At 38.6% G+C, this 27,911-nt stretch overlaps 1 protein-coding gene across 1 annotated transcript in view; it reads left to right on the forward strand.

Annotated features, from left to right (window-relative positions):
• The window catches only part of CCSER1 (coiled-coil serine rich protein 1), an 896,462-nt gene that overhangs the window by 401,333 nt on the left and 467,218 nt on the right, over positions 1-27,911 (forward strand). The window contains exon 9 of the mRNA XM_056106638.1: positions 12,504-12,581. Within this exon, the coding sequence (XP_055962613.1) occupies positions 12,504-12,581 (78 nt within the window). The remainder of the gene's footprint in view (positions 1-12,503; positions 12,582-27,911) is intronic.

Consider the following 27,911-nt stretch of genomic DNA (forward strand, 5'->3'; position numbering starts at 1 on the left):
GTAGTTACTGGTTTTGGCATATCGAATACACAGCGGATAGCTTGCCAGGCTCTTCCGTGCGGGGGAAATACTCTTGGTATCTTGCCAGTCTTTCCGAGAGGTATAGAGGCTTTTGGGGTGACCTCTAATCACCCTTGTAGGTGTTACCATATTTGAACCCTATCAAATATGGTACGACAATTCCAGAAGATGGGTATTTAGTGTCCTATGATGTGTCGCGTGGCCGCAAGCGGCCGCGCGGGTCCGGAAAGCGTCCTGGAGTGTGGCGACAGCTGGGTAGTGGAAGTAGTGTCTGTTGAGGAAAGCAGAGTTGGGAAGAGCAGACCACGGGCCTTGCCAGTGACGGGGAGAATTGCAGGGTAGGTGAGGAGAGAGTGGGCCTGGAGGAGCTTTCACTGCAGTTTTATTTTATTTTTTGAGGGGGGGTAGGAGGGTTATTTTTTTTTTTACTTATTTAGTTATTTATTTTTTTTACTTTATTTATTTTGCAAATGCAAACGCATTTGCCTTGCACGCGACTGACCTAGGTTCGATTCCTCCACCCCTCTCGGAGAGCCCGGCAAGCTAACCAAGAATATCCCGCCTGCACAGCAAAGCCTGGCAAGCTACCCGTGACGTATTCAATATGCCAAACACAGTAACAACAAGTCTCACAGTAGAGACATTACTGGTGCCCACTCGAGCAAATCGATGAACAACGGGAGGACAGAGATACAGTGCTATTTTTAGAGCATTATAAAGCCATTCATGGTTGGATTTTAGTCGCGGACTGGGGGTGGAGGTGATGGGAGGGAACCTGGGGACTCCAGTGGTGGGAAGGGTACACTGGTGGAGGGATGGGTGTTGGAATATCACCCTAAATTCTTAAGGAATGTAGTAGAGGGGGAAGGAAGAGATAAGAACGGAGCATGTGAACTTATGTGTGTGTGTGAGCGCGCGCACGTGTGCGCCTACGTGTGGTGTCCGTTGGTGTCCGTTTTCCATGCACATTTTTGAGGCAGCTGTTTTCTATTCAGTGGTTTGCCTTTTCTCCGTGGTTTGCTTTTCCTTGGTGAAATTGTCCCCATGCGTGCGTTGGCGTTTTATGATCTTAAGTGTATCCACTCTATGATGTTTGTGGAGTTGAGTGTCTCTGTTTAAATCTCTGTTTACAGTAAATAAAAGCAGGTGTTCTGAACTCCAACCTTAGAAAGATTCCTTTGAAAAGACACTCAGCTGAAGTGTGAGGATGTCAAACAGCAGCTAATAAGTCTTTGTGAAAAAAAATTGTTTATATGCATTTTAAATGAGTTGATGGCATACAAATATAAAACAAAATAAGCAGACTTCTGCACTCTCACCCCAAATGCATCCTCTGAAAACAGCTGAACTCTGTCACTTTTCATACCCTTTTTGTTAGCTTCCTATAGTGTTTTATCATTTTATAGCCTAATCACCACATTTTAAATAAATAAATGACTTTATTTTAATGACTACATAACTATCCTGTTTTGCAAGTGGAACGCTCTCTGCCAAGGGACAGAAAGGGTATTCTTTCCCTTTGCCGTAGGCTTGTTCAACGCTTATACTTGATTTTGTGAAAACATCAGTACGAGTTTATGGCATTCTGTTGGAAGCAGAAATTCTGTAGAAAAGTAGGTTCAGTGTAGCTTAAAAGTAGACTTAAAGTATTGCAGTGGGGGTCTGGAGCGATTGGCCAGTGGGTAGGGTGCTTACTTTGCATGTGGCAAACCCAGGTTGGATCCCCAGCATCCCATATGGTGCCGGAGCACTGCCAGGAGTGATCTTTGAGGGCAGAGCCAGGAGTAACATCAGATCTTGAATATTCAAGTGGTAGCTCCAAAACCAAAGTAAAAATAAAGAAATAAAATAATGTAGTATGAGCAAGGTACAATAGTACATGACAACTACAAATTGGCATGTCTGGGAGAGTGTTCAGTCTTTGTTAGACTGAAAATTTTTTATTATTATTTTTTAACTAGCACAGTGGTAGGGTGTTCGCCTTACAAGCGGCCAACATGGCCGACCCGAGTTCGATTCCTCCGCCCCTCTCGGAGAGGCCGGCAAGCTACCGAGAGTATTCGATATGCCAGACACAGTAACAACAAAGTCTCCAATGGAGACGTTACTGGGCCCGCTCGAGCAAATCGATGATCAACAGGAGGGCCTTTACCTTTACCTTTATTTTTTAACTCAGAAAATTATCAACTGGATTTACTTTTTTATGACACTAGTTATGCTACTTTTTTATAGATCCTCTATAAACGTACCCAATCCGGAATGAAGTTCCTATGCTTAGAATAAACACAGAGAAAGAAGGGAGACAGGCTGAGAGGGTTTATTGTCTTTGCATGCAGGAGGCTGTGTCAGATCTCTGCGATGCAGGACACTTCTGCATTCAGAAGTAACCCGTGGGCACAGAGCCCCAAAAACTAAAAGAAAAAGAATGATAGCATCATTTAGAAAAATACAATTTTCTCTAACAGCAAAATATTAATAATAAACATTGAAAATGGTATGAGGAGAAGTGAAAAAAGATAAATTACTAGTGTCAGGCCTTTCGAAATAGCTACCAAATATATGTAAATTTGAACTGTTTCATACTCAGGAGTTGGAAAACAGCATGGAATGAGCAATTAGCTAAAAATGGCAAAGAAAGAGTTTTAGTCATTAATATAAACTATATAAAGTGGCACAACATATATTGAACTAAAGTGCATTATATTTCAAATTACATGGAGGTAATTTCAGCCCAGGTAAACTTAATTGCTGATGCAGGAATAGCAATACCTGAGAGTTACAGCTGTAGTAACGGTTAATAGTGATAGTTAAATGTAATTGAAGTAATTACTGATGAATGAATAGTAATACGTAGTAATTACCAATGAAGGGATTGATAATTTATAGGTACTCACTAAATATTTGCTGGAATCAATTAAGTCTTGCTCTAAATGCCTTTGCCCTCCCGTTCTGTTTCAGTGATGAATAAGTCAACTTCCAAAACAACTCAGTAATTTCTATAGTCACATATAACCCCTTCGCATTTTTCTTCTGTGATTCTGTTCTTTTGATATAGATACGGAGAGAGGTAAAGACATCTGGAGATAAATAGGTAAAACTTGAGTTTTCACTTTTGCCCAAGAGTGTGCTGAGGAAATGTGATCCACCTTGTGCTGCCTTAGGTGGTCCTTACCTGCCCCCTCTCGGAGGCCCCTGGCTCCCAGAACCCCAGTCAGCTTTCCATGCATGCAGAAGTTCTTGAGTTTGCCGGTAACATGGGTATCTGTTGTTTTCTAGCTGGCTTCCTACCTGTAATATTTAGCTGACTCTACAAGTCTCGGTGATCTTCTTTCTCTTGTCACCTTACTCTGTGCTTCTGGAAGCCACCGTCAGCCTATCGCTGATAAAGAGTGTCAGCCACCTAGACTGGTGCCAATGCTCTCTATTCCAATACTTTATGGACTAGATAGATAGATAGATAGATAGATAGATAGATAGATAGATAGATAATAGATACGTTAGTTAGGGGAGAGCAAAATTATTTTATATATAGTATTTAAGGTTGAAGGCTGGAGCGATAGCACAGCAGTAGGGCATTTGCCTTGCAAGGGGCCAACATGGCCAACCGGAGTTCGATTCCTCTGCCCCTCTCGGAGAGCCCAGCAAGCTACTGAGAGTATCTCACCCACACAGCAGAGCCTGGCAAGCTCCCCGTGACGTATTCGATATGCCAAACACAGTAACAACAAAGTCTCCAATGGAGACGTTACTGGGCCTGCTGGAGCAAATCGATGAACAACAGGAGGACAGTGACAGTGACAGTGATTTGAGGTTGAATTAAGGTTCTCAATTTATTTCTTTGCTCAACTCTACCTAGAATTTCCCCCTATCTATATTAAAGCTCCAATTTCACAAATGTGTTGAGTGTTATTGTGTTGAAGTTTAAAGGGGCCAATAACAAAAATCCTTCTTTGCCCTTCCAAATTGTTCTAATTGCACAAATGGAAGATTCATAGAGATGAAACTGTAACACCGTCCAAACCCAAATTGGCATGTGGCCACGTGGGCTTCCAGTCCATTCTTCTCTGAGCTCCAGTGACCCCTTCCGATGCTGACCCGAGAAGACAGGGCAGCTCTCTCCACTGTGCAGCAGTCTGCAAGCTTTGCCTCGCTAAGCTGAGATTTCATCTTCTGACATGCTATGCCAGTAAAAAAGCAAAGCACGTTCACCAATTCCAAGGTCACATACCAGTTTATAGATGGAGTGAGAAGTAGGGGGGAAAAAAAAAAGAAGTGAACTGAATGGAAACCCTTTCTTGCAAATATGGGCCAATGAAATGTAAGATTCCCTCACAAAAATGTTGTGTCACAGATCTGGATACTGTTAATGAGAAAATGTTTGGGAACTAATATATCAAAAAAAAAATTCTCCTCAGGCCTATTTCCTGTAGAAGATACTTTTAATGCATTCGTTGTTTTATCCCTAATTGCCTTAATTGTAGGAATCACTTCATTAATTTCTCAGAGTATAAAATTCAGAAAAGCATGACAAGGAACTACATAAGCTCTTCTTGGAAAAAAAAATCCTAAGGAATTCATGAAAACAAATGTATAGCACTTGAACATATCACACACGTCAAATCTTCAGGACATTTGATTATTAGGGTTTTTGTTTTTGTTTTTGTTTTTTTTTTTTTTTGCTTTTTTGAGTCACACCCGGCAATGCACAGGGGTTACTCCTGGCTCTGCGCTCAGGAATTACCCCTGGCGGTGCTCAGGGGACCTTATGGGATGCTGGGATTCGAACCCCGGTCGGCCGCGTGCAAGGCAAACGCCCTCCCTGCTGTGCTATTGCTCCAGCCCCAGGACATTTGATTTTTTCTTGTTCTTTAATAGCCAGACTTTACTCTGTTATTTCCTCCCCCCTTTTCTCTTAAGGCACTTGAACCACCAAAACTTACCTACATATTATTCTCTCAGGTTATATATTCGTTTCAATCTGCCCCTCTTAAATGCATCTACTCTGCAAGTCAGAAATTTTGCTGGAATTGGCCTGGCACCAGTATTAACTCCCCTCTAGCAACTGAGTCTTCCGGATGCTAAGTTCTTGCCGATTGAATTCCCTCAAACATCGTAGATTATCACTCATTCCCCAACTTCTTCATTTATTTAATACAAAGAACGACTGCGGGCCAGGAAGCTATTTAGTTGATGAGAAGTCAGTATGATTCTACCCAGATTTGATCCTGGCTGGAGGGAATTTAGATGCTAATGTAAAGATGAGCCAAATATGGGCCAACAGCTAAGTAAAAGGAAGAAGAAAAAAAAAACTTTCCATGGAAATGAAACTTTCCATAGTAAAAAAAGAGAAGAGGAGGCTCTGGGAGTGCTTGAAATCTGAGAGGGCCCGCAGGAGTAATCCTTAGCATGAGGAGAAGTACAGAGAGCGAAAACAGCAGAGTCAGAGTTCCTCAGAGGTGGAAAAACTGTGTCCGCAGCAAAAGGTACAGGTGTGACAAATGGTGTGAATCGCATTCTGGAAGTGTGAGTGCTCTGAGTTAAGTTAGCTCCACAGATAAAGGCCAGGAGTAGCAGGGACTCTGAGTTTTGAAGAAAATGTTGAGTCTGGGGACTGGAAGTTAGTACAGAGTAAGTTAGAGTGCTTGACCTCAGTTAACTCCCAACAGGACCCGCCCCAGGAGCACTGCACGCTGAGCCCTGGAATCCTCCAAACACCATCACGATGGCCTTGTGGTTCTGGCCAAAGCACCAATGAACCAATAGCCGGTTGGACCCAGAAGGCTTGAGTACTATTTGTGATGCCCCTACCCCTGTTATTATTAAACTATGACTAAACTCATAATGTAAGTTTGATGATGTAGACTAACAGTGTTGGATGGAAGTCTTAAACAAGCAACATCAGTCATCGTTTATGTATCTGTATATTTCAAATAAGTTTTTTAAAAATTTGTTTATTAGTGAATCACCATGGGGTACAGTTACAGACTTACAGAACTTTTGTGCTTGTGTTTCAGTCATACAAAGATCAAGTGCCCATCCCTCTACCAGTGTCCATTCTCTAACACCAGTGAACCCAGTATCCCTCCCACCAACCTCACCCCACACCTCCCACCACCACCCCACCCCACCTATGAGGCAGGGCATTCCCTTTTGTTCTCTCTTTCCTTTTGGGTGTTGTAGCTTGCACTAGAGGCACTGAGTGGCCACCATGTTGGATCTATAGTCTACATTTGGCTTGCATCTCCCAACCCAAACTGGTCCTCCAAATACCCTTTACTTGGTGTTCCCATCTTTATCTGAGCTGCCTTTTCCCCCAGCATCAAATGTATCTTAAATCCAAAATACTATCACTTAAGATGCAATGGACATAGATTGAGTTATTTTATTAATGAGACTTTCTTATACTTAAGTCTTGAAAATACACTGGAGCGATAGCACAGCAGTAGGGCGTTTGCCTTGCATGCATCCGGCCTGGCCGAGCTGGGTTCAATTCCTCCGCCCCTCTTGGAGAGCCCGGCAAGCTACCGAGAGTATCTCGCCCGCACGGCAAAGTCTCTCAAGCTCCCCGTGACGTATTCGATATGCCAAACACAGTAACAACAAGTCTCACGATGGAGATGTTACTGGGCCGGCTCAAGCAAATTGATGAATCACGGGAGGACCGTGACCATTTTGCATTTACCTTTATAGCACATCTCAATTTGGATACATCACATCTCCAGAACACATTTGCCACTTATTGCGGTATTACTGATCCAGATGATTTACTAATTTTCTCGCATTTCTTCTCTGTTTGTGTTTTTGAAAGTGTAAAAATATGTAACTTTTACATTTTGAGACACTTTATCAGAACCCGACAGCCCAGCAGGTAAGACCCTGCATGTGATCTGTCCCTAGCAACAAGATAGTCCCCAAGGCTCACCAGAAGTGATCCCTGAGCACAGAGCCAGGAGTAAGCCCCGAATACCGGCAGATGTAGCCCAAAACCCCAAAGATGCAAAATACTTTATCTTTTTCCTCCATACGGTTTTATAATTTCACAATGTTTTCCCAGAGGCATCATCATAAAAGAAAAGGGAGAAAAAAGCTGAAAACGTTTATTAGCAAGCCCGAGGCTAATATTTGTGAGTCTAGGGAAAAAAAAAAAACAACTATGAGTGGAAGGCTCACAGAATAATGTCTACATAGGAACATGAGCATTCCAACTTTGGAAAATGCTGAATGCAACGTTTTCTGTGTTGGCAAATGTCATGAGGGGCATTCTCCCGAACTCCCCATCAAGATACTTCTCCAGTGACTTTAAAGATCATGTTCAAGTTGCCGACATTGAACTCCATAGCTGTCAGAGCAAGAAGCTGGTAATGCCGAGATCCAGCCACTCCGTCTGGCTCTGCATGTATGCCTGCCCGTGTGAACAGCAACACCCAACACTCAGCTGCATTAACTCCACAAATAGCTACCCCTGGACACATACCGGCCACCTCTAACCCAGGCTAATCTAAGAAGCAGCAAAGCAATGGGGATGAATAGCTAATCACTGTCACTGTCACTATCCTCCTGTTGTTCATCAATTTGCTCAAGCGGGCCCAGTAACGTTTCCATTGGAGACTTTTGTTGTTACTGTGTTTGGCATGTCGAATACATCATGGGGAGCTTGCCCGGCTCTGCCGTGCGGGCGAGATACTCTCGGTAGCTAATACTACTCATTATTCTTATTCCAATATCTGTGATTGAAATTGGCTTATGAGTACGTAAGAATTCTGTGTGCTATTTTTTTCTCTTCTTGTTCTTCTGAACCCGCTGGAGCGATAGCACAGTGGGTAGGGCGTTTGCCTTGCACGCAGCCAACCTGGCTGACCCGAGTTCGATTCCTCCGCCCCTCTCGGAGAGCCCGGCAAGCTACCGAGAGTATTCGATATGCCAGACACAGTAACAACAAAGTCTCCAATGGAGACGTTACTGGGCCCGCTCGAGCAAATCGATGATCAACGGGAGGGCCTTTACTTTACTTTTTACTTTACTTGTTCTTCATGAGTTTCCACTTTAACATCTAAAGTAATGCTAATTCATTTGTCTGCCTTTTTGATATTTACAAGAAATCTTGTGGTCTTTGTGATGAAGTTTTGATTTGTCTGATCGCCACCCTGCTTTTGTGTTCGATGACATATCCTTGGTAAAGATGGAAATCATCAGTGTGGTGTCTTTCAAAATGCCTTTTCATCGGTGAGCTCATCCTTGATCATTTGGGAATTCCGAGAAATTTCCTGCCCATCTCTTGCTTTTTTTTGAAGCCATCATATTTTGTCACAGATTAGTCACAAGTTCATTTAAATTTTTTTTTGACCCACATAAGTTCTACCTTAATCTTCACTCAGTACAGGTCTTGAATGATTTTGTGTTAATTATATTACTTTTCAATTTAAATGTTAGCCTTTTGTCTCTTTGATGGTGATAATCTTTCGATATTGTTTCTCTTTCAATCAACTTATCCTCAAAATCCATGACTTAAGATCTAAATTTAGGATTATACTACACTTAAGAAATTTTTTCTCTTGGGCCAGAGCTATAGTACAGCAGAGAGGGCACTTTTCTAGCACACAACCAACCTGGATTGATCCCCAGCATCCCCTATGGTCCCCCAGGCAATGCCAGGAGTAATTCCAGAGTGCATGCCCAGGAGTAAACCCTGAACAATGACGTGTATGACCAAAAAAGCCAAAAAACAACAATAAAAAATATTTCTTAATTCATGTCTACTGCAAGTCAAAATTTTCTTTGCAGATTTTAGTTAGCAACACAAATGCTGACCTTCCCTAACTCCCATATGCATTCCTGGAGTGCTGCTACAACAGCTCTTATCAATCACTATTAATTTTATGCATTAAAAGAGTACATTTTCCTTTATTGTTTTTTCTAAAAATGACTACTATAAATTGTTCTCATGTTTTATTTCTTAAAGATTCATCTTTTTTTTTATCATTCTATAGATGATTTTATTCCTTGACTGTATAATTAAACTATACTTTAAGATAAAATGGCATGCATCTTAAATCTATGGAATATTTTTTTATTCCAGCCTGCTTTGTTGTGTTTAGTTTGACGTGCATAATTGCTTAAAAGAACGCTAGCAAATAATAAATATAAATGTACTACAGAAAATGAATCATGTAGATTAATACACTAATAGAATTTTAAATGTTGTTAATAATTGTTTTGCTAACCAAGAAATATAAATAAATAGACATATATTCTATGAGATGAATAAATAGCTTCCGGTTCTCTTAAGCTCCTAGTCAGTTAAGTGCAGGGCTTCACTTCAAAGCTCAGTTGTCCTGGTTTTGCAAGACTTCGTCTAGTTTATTTTTCCCATGTTTTTTTCTTTTGAGGGTTTCCTCAACATCACGTACTTAGAGGTGTTTCACATGCAAAATGCAGGATGACACATTTCTCCCTGGGAATGGTTTTAACTTTTGTGTTCAGACACAATAAAAACATTTTTGATTCTTGACATGGAAGCTGCAAAATTAGGAAGTAGCTTTCTTACCAGGATAGCTTGTTAAGGAGGCAGATTCTGTGACTGTCCAATGTGCAATGTACACATATAATTTTTAATTTTTAGGTCATTAGAGTTTGAGTAAAAATGCTGCCTTAGTGACGGAATTTACGGCATCTGCCAACACCAAAGTTCCCATGTTTCTCCATTTAGCATCTCTGGTCCTTCTCCGCTTTCCCACCCCAGCTGCCAGGGTCTGGTCATCAGTTTTGAAGGTTACAGGCTTGTCATCATTCCACAAGCGAGTCAGATTATCTTAACTTGATATATTTTATGTACCTTTTATACATCAATATGTATTTCAAGATCATAACTAACTGCTCAAATTAATATCACTGCTATCAAAACAAATTCATGTCTACAAAAGTCTACTGTGGATTTTTTTTCTTTTTGGGTCACACCTGGCGATGCACAGGGGTTCCTCCTGGCTCTGCACTCAGGAATTACTGCTGGGGGTGCTCGGGAGACCATATGGGATGCTGGGAATCGAACCCAGGTTGGCCGTGTGCAAGGCAAACACCCTGCCTGCTATGCTATCGCTCCAGCCCCATGGATTTTTATAATGTTTTAATATTAGTTCATTAATTATAACAAGTATAGCATGCAGGATACTAATAATAGGGCAAGCTATGAAAAAAGGTGGGGGGGAAAAACAAATTCTCTGTACTTTCATCTCAGTCTTAATATAAGCCAAGAACTTCTCTGAAAATCAAAGCATATGGGGCTGGAGAGATAGTACAATGGCTACGGCATTTGCCTTGCACGTGGCCAACCCAGATTTCATCCCCAGCACCCTATAGAGTCCCACGAACTCCTCCAGGAATAATTCCTGAGTGCAGAGCCAGGAGCAACTCCTAAGCGCTGCTGCGTGTCCCCCAAATGAAACAAAACAAAATCGAAGTATATTATGAGATTTTCTAAAACGTTTTGCTGTTTGGGTGAAAAGCTGGCAAGTGCTCAGGAGTTCCTCTTATCTGGGTTCACTCCAGTTGAGCTCCATTTGCAATCTTCCATTTTTTTGAATAAAAAAAAAAGAAAGAAATTCCCATTCTGATTGTCTCTTACTGTGCTGTGTATATATTAATTTTTGCAATACTGGGGAGCAAACCTAGGTCCCATGTCTCCTTGACATGCCTCTACTGTTAAGCCATATCCCCAGTCCCTTTGATTCAACATCTTTCAACATCTTTATTATTATTATTATTATTATTATTAATATTATTATTGGGCGGAGCGATAGCACAATGGGTAGGCCATGCAAGTGGCCAACTCAGGTTCGATTCCTCCATCCCTCTCGGAGACCCTGGCAAGCTACCGAGAGTATCCCACTCGCCTGCATGGCAGAGCCTGGCAAGCTCCCCGTGCCGTATTCAATATGCCAAAAACAGTAACAACTAGTCTCACTATGGAGATGTTACTGGTGCCCGCCCGAGCAAATCGACGAATAACGGGAGGACAGTGCTACAGTGTGCTGTGTAAGCTGAAAGCATGATTTCATCCAAGCAGCTTTGTCTATAAATCAGAGATACTGTTAAAAAAAATTCCATTATTCTGAGAATCACATTTTTATTTACTGTTTCTTTATCATTGCTTCATGCTACTGTAGAATTTTAGCGGTACAACTCTTTGCCTCTGCATGACATGATGCCACACCGCCCCCTTAACCCTGTACCGACCTTTTGTCATACCCAGTGGTGCCCGTGGGTTGCCCTGGATTAAAGGGGCACCCGTGTTCTCCTTTAACCCATGTTCTCTCTCTCCGTCTCCGACCAATCACTTTGATATGAAAAGCATCCCCATTAGTTTTGCCACAGCTCGAGATGAAAGGTGTTCCTTTTCTGTATTCCAACAAGTCAAAATGAACGATGGTTATACATTGTTAAGTGACTAAAATAACTTGCAGAAGTGAGGGAAATTTGAGGGGAAAACAGGCTACAGGGAAGGCTGTCCGCAGAAGGAGGTGTGGAAGGTATATGTAGTTGGAAGTCCTGAATGGCCAGTGCCCTTCTTGGAAAAAAAAATGAATTAAGTTGAAACCTTTATTATTAAGAAGGGTGTTGTGTTATTAAGTATTCAGAAGGAAACAAAAAGGAGGGAAATCTTTTTTAAAAGGGTCAAGACAGTGGCTTTGGAAACGTTTATTATTTAAGCTTCTGAAACTGTATTGTTCACACTGAAAGGAGTATAATGGTAGTGGTGGTAACATTCTCAGAATCCAGTGAGACCTTGGAAGTTCAAAGTTCATAACTGGGACCAACATTGAGCAAACACAGCACATTAGCTGAAGATTCTTCTTCCATGACTCACTTGGGAATAATAGAAGAACTAGTGAAATGCCGTCAGATTAGCAAGCCAGAAGTAGTGCATTTGCTCTTGAGGTATGAGACATCATACCTCTCTCAGTCTCCTTACGTATCATGACCATGTTGAGTTAATGTCAAAATAAGGATCTACTAGTTGCTAAATGAAGATTGGGGGAGGAGAGAATTTTAAAATAATAAGTAAAAAAAAAACAAAAGCTGGTTATGCAGATTGTTTGGATTTTAAATTAGAAAATGCTCTGAAAATCCTGAAAACCTGAATCTGAAAATTTAGATCAGAAAATCCTGTCTACTAGTTACTCTGGGTTGATGAGATACTTCGAATGAGCATTTGCTCTTGGATTTCCGCAGATCTTTTCTCCCTAGCGTCCATCTGTAGCTCCGATTCCCTGCTTCCTGGAGTCATGGAAAAGAAGCAAAGGTGGTGTATTGATGACCTGAAACTAAAAGCTTTGCATTTGAGTTGAGATGTGCTGAGCTTCAGGGAGCAATGCGCACAGAGAGAATCCTGAGTTGATGCTAATGAAATGTATTTTGAGTACCAGCCCAGAAGCAGATGACTCACCATCAATGAGGGTTTCTTTTGTGTTTGTTTTTCCATTTTGCAGGAAAAATTCCAGCATTTACAGAAGGCTTTTGCTTCAAGAGTAGATAAATCCACTCAGACTGAAGTTCTAGGCTATGATGTAAGTAGCTATATAAAACCATTTTTTATCTTCTTTATTGGTATTCAGACCTTCACGATGTATTTACTTCTGCTGCCCCTGTGACCATGCATTGATTTAATAGGATTTAGTGGTGTACCATTCGTCTTTTGCTCTTAAATAATTCCCAAATAACTTCTGGAACTGAAAAAGATAATTACAGACACTGCCTCGCATACCAATGTCTTATTATCTTCTCTCTTTTTTTTAAGCCAACATCTCTAATATAGTCTTTTTGAATTAGTAAATTTGAAGACATGTGGAAGATACAAATTACAATACTAGGACAATTTATTTTTAAGAAGGTACTAATTGATTTATTAACAGTTTAATAAAGTTATTATGTTTGCAGTCACCCACTGGCCAACCAAGCATATCGTTTTCGCATTCTGGCACTGAAAAGGAAACACAAATTTGCAGGGATATTTATAAAAGCAGGTTAGCTCTTTGGCTTCTTCAAACCAGGCTGCAGAAAGTAATTCAATTGAAAGCATTTTGTTGAGTGTGGACTGTCCACCTATGATTGTAAAATATGTCTTAATCCAGAATTGCTTCTTAGAACACTGTAATTTAGAATAACTTTGATTCAAGTTATCCTAGATGCAGCTGAGAAATTTTTGTTTTTCCTATTAGTGACTTTAAGCTTCCTTTTATATAAAAAAAAATAATAATACAGGAATTGAACTCCAAGATTTAGCATGCAACGCAGCTGACCTAGTTTTGAACCTGGCACCCCATATAGTCCCCAAGCCTCTGAAGAGTCATGCCTCAGTGCAGAGCCCCTAGAAGAACCAGTTGTTGCCCCCAAAGAAATAAAAGTTAATTTTTAAAATAAAATTAAATCTGAGAAAAAGGAATTATATTTGTTATCTTGTATCATCGTTATGAAAACTCGTTCTTCTTAAATATTTTGAAAGATTTATTGATGTTACTTTAGCACTTATGACAAATGCAAGTGGGTAATTTTAATTTGTTTTATAAAGGTATATAATAAAATGTTACTCTATGCCCTTATTATATCGCTTGACATAAATGTAGTTGTGATTTTTGTGTTGTATTGCAGAATATATCAATATGCTTAATATAAAACTGTTCTATTAGAAAAATAAGTTTTAAGTTCTATCTCAAAATGTTCAAAATATTTATATTTGTTGTTTTAAAAAGCACCAAAGTGTCTATTTTTCTTTTGAATTTTTTGTTCCATTTATTTTAATATACACTTGATTCTTGAAACATAAGCATTTTAGATATCAATAGTGTGACTAACTGGACATAGCTATACTCATAAATATTAGCACATTTTTTATAGAAGAACAATTCTCAGGAGGAAAATATTTTAAAGAAACAAATTTGAACTAAATCAGCATTATAAATGTGATGAATTTTGCAACTCTTTAGAATAAAAGACATCAATTTATATACTTTAGTTCCATGATTGACAGGGTTTTTTTTTGTAAAATGCTTTCAATATGTTTATAAAGTCTCTCAAACTTTCATATTCAACAGAGATAATTTATTCTTTCATTTATAAAATTTTGCTCACATTTTCTCTGGAAAGACATTTTTATACATTTCATTTTTCATGACTTTCTTATTATACATCTCTTTATAATTTGCAGTGTTATCGGGAAGAAGCAATGTTTATAGAAATCTTGTACACTGTGGAGATTGGGGGAGGGGTCCTGCCTGCCATGTGCGGGGTCTTCTGGTGCTCCTTGGGAACCAGGCAGTGCTGGGTTGTTATCTGGGATGCCCCCATGGAAAGTCCGCACTCCAGCTTGATAAGTCATCATCTAGTCCCTTTTATGAATGATTCTTATGCTTTCCTACTGAAGCTCTCAGCATTAGCCAAAAATTATAATTGTCTGCCATAGAGGCAGGGGTGGGGGTGGGGTGGGGTGATGGGAGGGATACTGGGGACTTCATTGGTGGGGAATGTGCACTGGTGGAGCAATGGGTATTTGATCATGGTATGACTGAAACTCAATCCTGAAAGCTTTGTAACTGTATCTCACGGTCAATTAAAAATAATTGTAATCTGTCACTCATTGTGAATCATGTTTCGATAACATGGACATCAGAATCTGAAGGACTGCAAGCATCCTTAGAAAGTTTCCTTAGAAAGCGATGTTGCGATACCATTTTGCTTACGATAGAATATGGAGTCCCCAGAAGACGTCCATTCTAATGAAAACGATTAAAAGAAAGTTGCAAAACTCCGCTGCAGGGAATAAGCTCCAAAGGTCTGTACAACAAACTACTTCTGCCCTGCAACGTGTGTGTCAGGAGACCTGAGACTAATGTTATCCTGTAATGGGCTGTGATTTCTAATGCACACGGCAAAAATTACTTAAAAATAAATTCACAGTGTCCCAGCAAGGGTCTATAAACAATACAATAGTTCTTGTGATGAGGGAGGTTGTTAAATACGTGATGGATTGTCTAAATAATCGATGCCAAGTTAACCTCTCTCTCACCTACCTGTCTGCACAGGCTTAGTTTATTGAAAGACCGGAGAAGCATTTGTTAGCTGTCACTTGTATTATTAAAGTAGGATGGAAGATGAATAGATGCCGTGTGTAGCCAGGGTGCTGATGAGGAGGGTATGTTGAAAAGGGGGGGAGTTTCCCTGTATTACATCAACGATTCAGATGCTTTAATATCACCAAGAGGCCGTCTTTTAACATTTTGTAACTATCGGAAACAACATTTTGATTTGGAATTGTGGCTTCCAAAATGCTACATGCTGTGCATAGTTTTTTTTTTTTCTTAAAAACCTTTCTTTTGATCTTCCACAGAAGATTGATTTTTAAATACGGTTTGTTCACTGTAATATATATATATTTTTTTACTTTCAGTTTGTGCCCAAACTTGACTCACTCCAAGAACACAATAGTTCTTGTGATAAGGGAGGTTGTTAACTTTAAGTGATGGATTTTCTAATTGGGCTGTATTTAGAGGTAGATCACATTTTTTTAAAAAGTTTCTTTCTTGCACGAACATAATTTTTATACTTATATTTCATTTAAAAAAAAAGTATTTACTAGTCAAATGCTCAAATGCAGTGCCATTCTGCGTACATCTTGAGAAGTTTTGAAGCTACCAGGCATTTCTTCAAATCTTACATTATTATTGTAGTTCAGCTACATGGCGTGAGTGGCTTTCCCTTGGCGATTGAAAATCCAACTGTAGCAGTAGTATTTTCCCTGTCTCATATGAATGAAACATAAATCAGCTCGGAAGAAAATACTGCATGTTTTTCAAATTTTGACATTTTCCTCATAGTGAAATTGGATTGAGAAATGTTGTTTTCTGTATATGTCAGGAAAGAAATAGTAATACTTTCCTGTTTTCTGTTTGCGGCCTCAAGCTGCAGTGCTGAGACCTTCCTTTCTCCTGGCTCTGTGCTCAGGGGTCCTGCCTGGGGGTGCTCAGGGGACCATATGTGGGGCCAGGGTTTGAAGTGGTGTTGGCTGCATGCAAAGCAAGCACCTTACCCATTTTCTCTGGGCCTACTTTTAGATTACAGATAAAGATTTTCAAAAACTTGTGTAATTACAAAATGATCTTTTTCTTCTCAGTCTATTCAACTTCGACTTAACTTTGAATAGGTTCTTCCAGCAGAGTAAGAATACACAGGTATTCTTTTTTTTTCCCTTTATTTTATTTTTTTTTTACAGTTGTAAATTTACAATTTTTTGTGCTTTGGTTTCAATTATACAATGATCAGATACCCATCCCTCCACCAGTGCCCATTTTCCACCACCATGGATAATATCCCTCCCACCCCCATCCCCCCATCCCCCCATCCCCCCTGTCTCTGTGGCAGGGCAATCCCCTGTGTTCTCTCTCTCCTTTTGGGTGTTGTGGTCTGCAAAAGAGGCATTGAGTGGCAAACATGTTCAGTCCATAGTCTACTTTCAACATGCATCTCCCCTCCTGGGAGGATCCTCCAAACATCCTTTATTTGGTGCTCCCTTCTCTATCTGAACTGCCCTTTCCTCTAGGATACCCGGCTGGCCTCTAAATATACACAGGTATTCTAACAAAATCAAAAACAGATCACCGTGTAAGAAACAAGAACAATTTTTACATTAATTGCTTTATTAGCTATTTAAGCAGAACATTCTCCCCCCTTTGGTTTCTTTTTTTTTTTTTTATTAGTGAGACACCATGAGGTACAGTTGTAGACTTACAAATTTTTGTGCTTGGGTTTCAGTGATACAATGATCGAGTACCCATCCCTCCACCAGTGCCCGTTTCCCACCGCTATAGATCCCAGTATCCCTCCCACCCCCATCCCCCCCATCCCACCCTGCCTCTGTGGCGGGGCATTCCCTTTTGTTCTCTCTCTCTTATTGGGTGTTGTGGTTTTAAGCAGAACATTTTATGCTAATATGGAGTTTCTCTGTATCACTCAGTTTCTCTCATCAGCTGCTGTGACTAGCTTGTTCAAGTTTTTTTTTTAATCTACTACCAATTAGAGCCATCATTTTTCTTAGATTCTGAACATGAGCCAGTGTGCACCAAAATTAGTATGTACATATTTATCTAAGTAAAAATCTATGTTTTTTAAATTAAAAATAGTTTTTAAGAGCCCGGCAAGCTACTGAGAGTATCTTGCCCGTGCGGCAAAGCCTGGCAAGCTCCCCGTGACGTATTCGATATGCCAAACACAGTAACAACAAGTCTCAAAAAATGGAGACGTTACTGGTGCCTGCTCGAGCAAATCGATGAACAATGGGAGGACAGTGTTACAGTGCTTTTAAGACTAAATGATACATTTCAGACTTTCTTTTGAGCTAAAACAGTTATTTCACTGAGAATAGCTTTCAGGCACTAACATGAGTTAGAAACACAAGAGGATTGATTATCAGTTCTAGGTGCTTCTTAACACTTAGTGAAGGAGTCACAACTTATCCCAGGTGATATTTAGAAGCATCTTTTCAAAAACCTAAACATGGTTCGAAAATAGTCCAGAGGGAAAGGTGTTGGCTTTGAAGAGGAAAGACCTGGATTTGATGCCCCTCCCTGTCCAACCCCGACCCCACCCCCCCCAATAAAGCTACCAGGAATGCACACATGTATCCCTTTAGCAAATGCTTCTATCATCCTAGAAGCTGAAAGGAGAACTCGTTCTAAGTGCTCAGACTGGAACCTGGAACCGGTCAACAGATATTCCTGATGGACTCTGGATATTGTGAAGGCTCATGGCAAAAATCAGCGTGATCAATACATATATAGTATATGAGAAGATGCTAAGTGAAAGACTTAAATGATCAAACAACAGAATCCCACCACCACGTAGCACAGGGAAAGGCTAGTGTGAAGGTCAGGAAGGGGTAGGATTATGGAAGGTTAAGGTGAATCTGAAGGTGTCTGAGGTAGACCTGGAAGAAATGGATGTGGAAATCATCTTTCGTCAGGAGTCCTTTGGCGATACGCAACTTGAGAAGCCCTGAAATACTGCATTTCTAGTCAGACACAACAATTGCATTGACTGTGCTCCTGCCTTGAGCAGTCACAGTTGGTGTTACTGAGCAGAGAAAGAATTCAGTACCGTTACCCCTAGGGTCAGACCGTGGGGTCCAGTCACATGTACGGGAAGCATGGAGCCCCGAGGCAAATTGAGCCCACCACAGATGAGCTCACTTAGCATAGCACTCAGGGCTGGGGACATTTTCCCTCCTACTTATTTAGTGTCGAAACATAGAAAAGGATAGGTATCTATCCAAATCACCTGCTCTTGTACTTACTGGGTTTCTTCATACAGAAACGACTTCCGGAGTTGCCCAGTCACTGGCTTATGCTCTGAAACTTCTATAGCAGTGAAAGAACTGGGACTGGTTGTAGGAGGAGAAGACATTAAAATGTTATGTTTTTAGTATTTTAGAATAAACATGTAGCATTTTAATAGCATAAATAGCCATGGTAAGCTAAAGGGGTAAAAGTTCTATAAGTGTTTGGAACAAAGAAGGGAAATGTTCAGAATATTGCATTCCAGAAAGCTTCCTGAAAGAAAATCATGTGTAATATTAACTTCTTTTTTAAAGTAAGAATACCAGGAAATTACAATCTTATATAGTTGCTACACTGTTAAGATGGTAATTAGAATTTTAAATGTACAAAGCTGAATTACCATAGAGAAAATTTATATCAAAAGTGAAATTTACAATCTGAGTACTTAGAGTAAAAAATTTTTACATGTCAGAATTACTTTAGATTTGTCACTATTTTATGAGCTTTATCTTTTTAACTGGATTTACAGATTTGGATTTAATCCATCAATTTAGGGGAAAATCCATTTAGTACATACTTTGAGATAGAGTAACTTTCAGAAAAAAAATATATATAGGTTAATTATTTTCTTTCATTGGGAAAAATAACCTAAAATGAATTTCTTTTTCCATTTTAAGCCTTGAAATAAGAGTTGCAGAAATTTAAATAGTGTTCTCAATTTTGTTTGTTTGTTTTTGAAGGGATTGGGACCATACCTGGCAATACTCAGGGTTTACTCCTGGCTCTGTGGTTAAAAATTACTCCTGGCAGTACTTGAGGGACTATTTGCAGAACCAGAAATCAAATTATGGCTGGCCAATATAAGGCTAGTGATTTACCTTCTGTTCTATCTCTCTGGTCCCTGTTTTCAAAGTTTTTAGTTATAGAAAATGCTTAATTTTGTTCCAAGAGCGTTACTTAGAAGTCTTTTAAACAGTGCTACAAATCCTAACTAAATGTCGAAGAATAAATTTTATACTAGTACACTCCATTGAAATAAATCAATCTATAGTGCACACTGAGCATATGTATATGCATGTATTTTAGCATGAAATATAAAGAATATCATTGTATTGCAATGATGATCAGTTTCCAATTTATAATCGATCAAGTATCATTCAATCAGGTGAACATTTTAAGGATTTAAAAAACATGCCCCACTTTTCCCCATTAAAGAACACTGTGACATGACACAATTTTTTCTTTAAGAGAATTTTGGCAACAGAATTATTGCCAGCTTTACGCTCCGCTCAAGAATACTCTGTCTAGAATTCGACCATGAACAAGCAAATTCATATAGAGCAAGTAGTATTGGTATAAGATTTTCCTTTATGGTCTAAGTTGTGACAGCGAAGGATGAGAAGCAGGACAAATGTTCTCCCATGGGAGACGAATGACCTGACGGCACATCCATAAAATAGGCCTCCTAGGATGCCCGCCCCTGGGCCTGTTGACTCAGCTGAGAATATTAGGGAATTAAAAGTTAGTAAGGTGTCGCGCTGTTCTGTCCTCTTCATTCTTGTCATGTTTGTATGTGTACAGATATCAGAAAAAAAATCTGATCCAAACGTTTACCAGTTATAAGGAAAGCAAACGAAATGTATATTAGTATGCAAGAGATGATAAGATCAAAGTCCTTTGCGTATTATACTGTAGCACTGTGGGACTGTCCTCCCATTGTTCATCGATTTGCTCAAGTGAGCACCGGTAATGTCTCCATTGTAAGACTTTTTGTTACTGTTTTTGGCATATTGAATACACCATGGGGAGCTTGCCAGGCTCTTCTGAGCGGGCGGGATACTCTCGGTAGCATGCCGGGCTCTCCAAGAGGGACAGAGAAATCAAACCCGGGTTGGCTATGTGCAAGGCAAACGTCCTACCCACTGTGCTATAGCTCTATCACTATTATACTGTATCATGCATTTATATTTCATATAATTTTTGGATTAAAAAGAAGCCAAAGTTAAGTGTCTTTGAAGTAGATGAGGTTACCAGCTGTTAAGTTGGTATCGGAACCATAGATTAAAAACACATTTTGAAACATGACTTAGGGGCCATTTTTCTGGTTATGTATATTTACTTGGCTACAGAATAAAGTATAATTAGATTTAAAAATTTTAAAGCTGACTCAGTAAAATTGTATTGCATTTTTATCAAAAATTAAGGTATTTTATGTATAACCAGCAAATAAATGTTGCTAGTACCTAGGATAATTCAATATGAATAAAAATAAGTGTAACAATGAAAAAATTTACATTGAAGGAAAAACATCCTATAAATAATATTCAAATGGAATCTACCAATATATCTCGATATATTGATAATGATTTACTAGATTAAAAGAACTTTGTGTGTTCTTCACATTTAAGGAATCAATGGCAGTTGCCAGAAATAGCCAGAAACATCTAACCTGAATAACCTGAAGGCACCCTTCTAACGTAATATCTAACCAAACTCTAACTGAACATCTAACTGGAAACTTTCAGTTCACTACAGAAGACACAGAATGGGTGTTGGGTGGTAAAAAAATGACCAAGTCAGTATGTTAAGATAACTGAAACAAAGCCCTGAAAAAAGAAAGCGCATTGAAACTTGGAGGAGTATCCTCACTAGCGAGAACTAAGGGGCATACTGACATATGCAATGTGTGTATACAATAAATGCACATAACTAAATTATGGAAAGGGTAGAGAAAAGGGGAAATGTACCAAAGGAACCGTAAGGAATCTGAATAACGTAATCTAAGCCATACTATGCAAGTGTTAGTGATTCCACGTGCTTCTGTTCTTTTTCAGGCTTAGAAATTTTCCTATTAACCACCGTTTAAGATATTCTTGAGGTTAGCTTTTGGATAAAGTGAAATCTATTGACATGAAGAATAAGAAGTTACTAGCTGGACAAAATAGCAAATACAGGGACTTAAGAAACAAAAATTCCGTTCAGTTGAAGTGATTTTGATAAATAAAAGAATTAACTCTAGTAAAAATAAATATGAATTTAATGTTAGAAAGTTAATGTCTGATTAGTAATAAGCTACCCTTGATGTATTTGATATGCCAAAAACAGTAACAAGTCTCACAATGGAGATGTTACTGGTGCTTGCTTGAGCAAATCAGTGAACAACGGGAGGACAGTGCTACAGTAATAAGGACACTTTACTTCCTTATTTCTGTTAACATTGTGTTCTCAACAATATTTCTTTGAATATTCCACAAAGGTGTGCCTTTATAGTAATAAAGTAGTAATTCCAGTGGAAAAATGTATTCTTTGGGGATTGGAAAATTGTAGTTTTGAAAGAGCAAACTTTATAACAAATCTATAATGAATACAGAATTATGCTTATGTAATGCATTTTATTACTATCCAGTTACAAATTTCTTATACAATAACAGATTTTTGAGGAAACATACTTTTTAAGATACCTTTCTTTGAAATTTAATTACTACAATTAATATTAACATTAGAGATGTTCCTTTATTTATTCAGTGTACTTTGTCTTAAAACTCCAGAAGATTCCTCCATTCAGTAAATTATTTTCTTAATTTACAGTATCTCCCACGGGGATTGAGCACAAAATAAAACTCCTGTCTTTCAGATTACCGCTGTTATAAAGTTGTGATGAGGAACCATTTATTCTCATTAGTTGAGTTTTAGTATTTTCTTACAGACAAATATTGGTGGGTGTTTCTTTTTTGTCCTCTCTATGTGGCAAGTGCTAGAATATTATAAACTTTTATGGCTAGAGAAACGTTAATATCATAAATTCTAGTGACATTTGTGTCTCTGAATATTTTCAACCCTATTTCCCTTTATTTTACCAGTATTTTTCCATTCAACACATTGTTATTATTAGTCAGCAAAGCCTGGCAAGCTCCCCGTGGAGTATTCACTATGCCAAAAACAGTAACAAGAAGTCTCACAATGGAGACGTTACTGGTGGCCACTTGAGCAAATCAATGAACAACGGGAGGACAGTGCTACAGTTCAGTGCTATTATTATTAGTACTATTAACACATTACTATTTCTTACCTCAATTGTTTGTTTGTTTGGGGGGCTGGGACACACCCAGAGGCTGCCTGCCCATGCTGAGGTCACTCTACGAGGTGTTGGTGGAAGATCCCAGGTTAGCTGCAGGCAAGGCAAGATCATTCATCCCTGCACTGTCTCCCTGGCCGCTATTTTCAAACCACTTCAGGTGGACTATTTCTCCCCTGTGGTAGCCCTCTCTTTAGAACCAAGTCTTCCTTATTTGTCCACTTGAACTGGGAGGGAACTACTTACTTCAATAGTTGTTAGTCCCATATAACCAGCCTCTCATAACTACCAGCCTGTATGTTGTCATCAGTTCTGTGTTTCTGACACAGGACAAACATAGAACTGCTATAACATGTATCTGATGTATTGACACAAAGCAAATAGTTGCAGAGCATGACTCATCTTTTCTTTGTTTTGTTGTCTTGTTGTGTTTTGGGGAGGAGACTATACCCAGCAGTGCTCAGGGCTTACTCCTGGCTCTGCAGTCAGGGGACACTCCCGGCGGGAAGCAAGGGAGGGGTCAGGCTGCAGGGATCAAACCTGGATGGCTGCATGGGTTGCAAACACTCAACATGTTGTACTTTTGCTCCAGATCCAATAGCCTTTCTATACTCACTAATATCACTCTCTCTGCATCCCGTCACTAAGATATGTGTTCTCTGCACCACAGTGTTTCTCCTTTTAAAGGTGAAAGATTTCAAATCCTTTCAAACTTAAAATTGCGATAAATACAAAGATTTGAAAACTATTAATGATCACTAGACATTGACATAATATTCTATTGAGACTTTATATTTAGGTTTTGGATAGAGGCTCTGATTTATAAAAAATCTCAGGAAACTTATATAAGACTTATTCTAGAATTTTAATTGGGAGATTTATAGAAAAGATGTGAGTAAAACATTTGACTCGCGTTGCCAAGAATATAATAAAATTTTTCCAGTTTTTTTCCTTCTTTACCTCACTTTTGAGTATATAATTGAAGTTGGAGATTTTAGGTATAATTAATGTCAATTTCATAAATAAATTTTGATGGCAATTTTGATGTAGAAGAGTAGAGATGAAATATTTTATGTTGGTGTATGCTTTTATTTAATTGTTTAAACATTTTATTTTTTATGTTAAATATAATTTCATTTTATTTTGTTAATTTCTTGTCACTCATTCATTTATTTTTGTTTCTTTTCTTTTTAAGGCCCCGTGGAATCCTACATGCACTGAAGGTTTATTTAAACCACTAGATAATATCTCAGTCTAGCTTAAATTCTAAGAAGTGTATCCCAAAATCTGTGGCATGTTTAATGCTGAGCAAAAGCCATATTTTATAATTACAAATGCCAGCTATCTCTCAGAGTACACTATTGAGAAATGGTTTCGTTCTAAATATTTCACACTTTTTGCATTTGTAAACAAAGAATTACATAATATTAGGGATAAAGATTTGATGAATACATCCTGATTAGTCTTTCTATTAAATACAAGTGTGTATTTAAATTTTATTATTACATGCAGCTGTTCTAAAATGTAATATTCCACTTGGCAGAACATTTTTGTTGCTGTTCAACATTCCCATTTCTAATTATTTGTGTCTCTGGTTATAGTATTAATTCCACTCTCTGCATATCTTATGCACGTTAGGTAAGTTGAAAACAGTATTTCCTGCTTTCCCTGTCCGAATGGACAAATCCTATTAAATAATTTGATTAGCTATAAATATTTTTATTCCTTCACTTATGTTTTTATCCCTTCCTTTAGATTTTATTTCACTGTTTGGGGGCGGTATCTCACTGTGCCCAGGGCTTACTCCTGGCTGTGCTCAGGACTCACTCCTGGCGGTGCTCGGTGGACCAGATGTGGTTCCATGGGGATTTGAACCAGGTCTGCCATGTGCAAGGCAAATACCTTCCTCCTCTGCTCTCTCTCTCTCCAGCCCACAGTTAGATTTTTTAAAATAAGATGAGCACAGTATATATTGAAATGAAATAAAGAATGAAGAATCTTTAGTGACCAAAACCAAAAGCCTACTTATGCCTTCTAAAGAGGTAAATTTTAGTGAACATTGGGCAGTTACTGATGCAAGTTTCTGGACCGTGTCATAAGAAACACTTGTCTCCTGGACTAGACATTGCTCGAAGGCGTCTGTGTGTCTCTGATTATTGCTGTCTGTGATAGCCCTCTTGAATTGTCAGGTCCTCACGTGGTAACAGTGCACTCTTGAATGTTGTCATTTATTGCAAGGAACAGCAACGGAACCTGAGAAAACAGCTGTGCATTGAGGGCAGCACCCAGGACCCTCGTCAAACCTTCCTGTGAAGGAAAGCACAGCATGTTCTATCCAGCTTTTGCTATTTTGCAGACAAGCAATGAAATAATCATGGTTGATGGTGGCGAAGTTTAAAAAAATATTTATATCATCTTTACTTGAAAAATTATATAATATGAACATCAAATCTTGGGTTTAAACTTGTATTAAAATAAAAGTACTGTATAAAGTATTTATTTCCATCAAAACGGTGTATGTGTCCTTTTATTTCTTCATTCTTTGCTTTTGTATTCGATTTGGGGGTCACCCCTGGCAGTCTGAGGACTTTTCCTGGCCCCATGCTCAGGGGACCTTAGTTGGCAGAGATTGAACTATCCTTACACAGAGGCCATGCTGGGCTTGCCCCATGTGTGTCCATCTCATGTGAGTTTCTTACCGCATCCTTTCCTGGTCCAGAACACAACACCATTTTTCTCTAACAGTCTTTCAGAATTTTGTCTTTTCTCCTATTTTTCTCTTTTTTTTGTCTTAATTTGTGCTGGGAGCCTTGAAAAATGCATTCTGTGAGCAACTCCATTACCTGAAATTAAGCTCTTTGCTAGTAAAGATTTTTTATCACTTTAAATGGTCAATATCATTTTGAAGAACAGAAATTCAATTAGAGATATTTTGACTTGGATGCAAAGAAGAAGAAAAAAACCCAGCGGTATTAGCAACTAGATTAAGTCAATAAATAAAGGCATAAAGGTACTTTTCCCTTCAAACGCAGTGTAGCAGAAACTGTCCATATAGAATTTTTTTTTAAAGCCAGCTACTTAAAAGGTATAATTTCATCATGAATCTAACACTGGGCTGACATTTAAAGCTGTAGATTTGGAAATCGTCCATTCTTATTCTTCGCCTTTAATGAAATTATACTGAATATTCATCAGTGAACTTGTTTGTAGGCCAATAATCTTATTTTTAGAGAAATACGTGCAATCTTTGGCCCAATGCTTGTTATATAATTTTCCATTTAGCTATAAAAATGTTGTGTTTGGTTACATAAGAGTGGAGGAGAGACTGAAGTTAGTCTGGGCTAGGGACTACTGTTTTCAATTTTGCTTTGGTTGTTTTTTATTATTCCTACTCCTTGAGGTGCTCAGGACATCCTCAGCACTCTAGGCTCAGTGCTCAGGGATCACTGCTGACAGGCTCAGGGGACCCTACGAGGTCGTGGGAATTGACCCCAGTTCACCCACGTGCAAGACAAGTGCCCTACATGCTTATTATACTATGGGCCCTGGATTTCTGTTTGTATTTTTTTATTAAGAAATGCTTTAAGAACCATTGCGAGGGGTCAGGGAGATGGTCAGGGGTTTGCTCAAGACCCTGATTACAGTTAGCTCCCTGGTACCACTTGGCCTGCCCCTCCCCCCGGCCCCTATTCAGAATCCCCAGATGGGACACTCAAGTCCCTCTCCTCACCCCACCTTACTGCTGAACTTCCTTCCTCCGCAACAATTCCCAGGGGAGCACCCCACATCCCAGATTCTGGCAGCCAAGCAGCTCCCTGACGGAGAGGCCCGGGAGAGAGGCCCAGACTCGGTACCAGATTCCAAGCTGCATAAAGCTGATTCACTTCTCAAGGGAGAAAACACATCAGTGTGTATCTGAAGGATGTAAGCAGTGGTTTATCAGTATCTGTCAATGAAAAAATAATAGGCTTAATTCTCCCCCTTGAATATTTATCAGGAAATACAGTTTCAGTCTCAAGATAAGATAAGCACAAGCTCTATCATAGTCACCAAAAAGTCCAGGAGAATTTAAAGAGATTCTCCAGCTTATGTAACTGTGAAGCATCGGGATGTATATAATATTTAGTTGTTCTAGATTAGAAACCAGGATATTTTTCTGTTTTCTTGATTTCAGAATGTTAGTGGCTTATATGCAATTAGAAAACAATTAAAAGATATATATATATATAGAGAGAGAGAGAGAGATTACATGTGCAAATGTATAGGTGTATTGCTAGGTATTTCAACAATTATCAACATATTTTATCTATATTTTAAATCTGAATTTTGTTTTTTCATGATCTGAAATGCATGCATGTTAAAGGTGATTTATCATGTTTTTTTAAGTACAGACTATTTTATGACATACAGCTGTATTTTAAGTAGATTTAATGAAGAAGCAAAATAAATATATATAATGCACATGTGATCTTTTTATGACATTAAAAACTTCCTAATTAATGTGTTGATAATTGTATCAATTTGTTATGATTTCCCAATTTTATAAATTTGTCATCCTTATTTCTGAAACAAAATGAGTTTCCTTTCCCTTTCTTCACTTGCTTCTAGGCCCAAAATATCCAATTTTACCTGAAGAATGCCTTTCATATTGTATTTTGCAACTAATCATACTGCTGGAACTGTCTACCTATTCTTATTTTCTATGAAGTCATTTTTTTCTTTCAAAAATAATCTGTCTTGTATTTTGATTTTTGGGGTGTAATAGTAGTCAACATAAGCAATATTCTTCTGGAATCTTGTGAAAACTGTAACTCATATGTTTTCAAATATATCATATTTATTTGAAATAGGCAGTGGGAACAACCCACATAATTCTGATAGATTATTCATTAAAAATCACTGATATAATTATATTATTGAGTATTCAGAACTGTTATAATTTCACCTGCCCAGTGATGTTAACACAATATATATTTACTATTAATTATGGTGGATAATGTCTGGATATCTGAAAGGGAAAAGAAGAGATAGAAACAGCTTTCTTATTTTATTCTTTACCCTTAGCAAGCATCTTGAGTAGATCGACTTAGTGCTCTCTTATCTCTATGCAAAGTTGCTTTTTTCCTTTTCTGCTTTTCTATTTTGCATTTTGAATGCACATCAAGAGGTGTGTTGATCCATATATTGGAAGTCAATGAATGGGAAGCTCAAATGATGATAAAATATTTTTCTGGTAACTCTTTGTAGTATCAGAAAAAGCATTCATTAAACTTATTTTGTCAATATCATGGTCAGATTAAAAACACATTTTAATAATTTCCACTGTTTTTGCTTCTGCTTTTGGTGGTAATACCAAAACCTTCACTTCCCAAATGGTGTTTTAAAAAGTTTTATACCTGTGTCATCTTGCAGAAGCGTATGGTTTCAAGTCTAATATTTTAGTTTAGATTATTTTGAATCCTTTGACAAATATAAGCTGGACTTTCATGTTTGAGTTT

This window comes from Sorex fumeus, unplaced genomic scaffold, assembly GCF_029834395.1.
Source record: "Sorex fumeus unplaced genomic scaffold, SorFum_2.1 ptg000136l, whole genome shotgun sequence".
Taxonomy (NCBI): Eukaryota; Metazoa; Chordata; class Mammalia; order Eulipotyphla; family Soricidae; genus Sorex; species Sorex fumeus.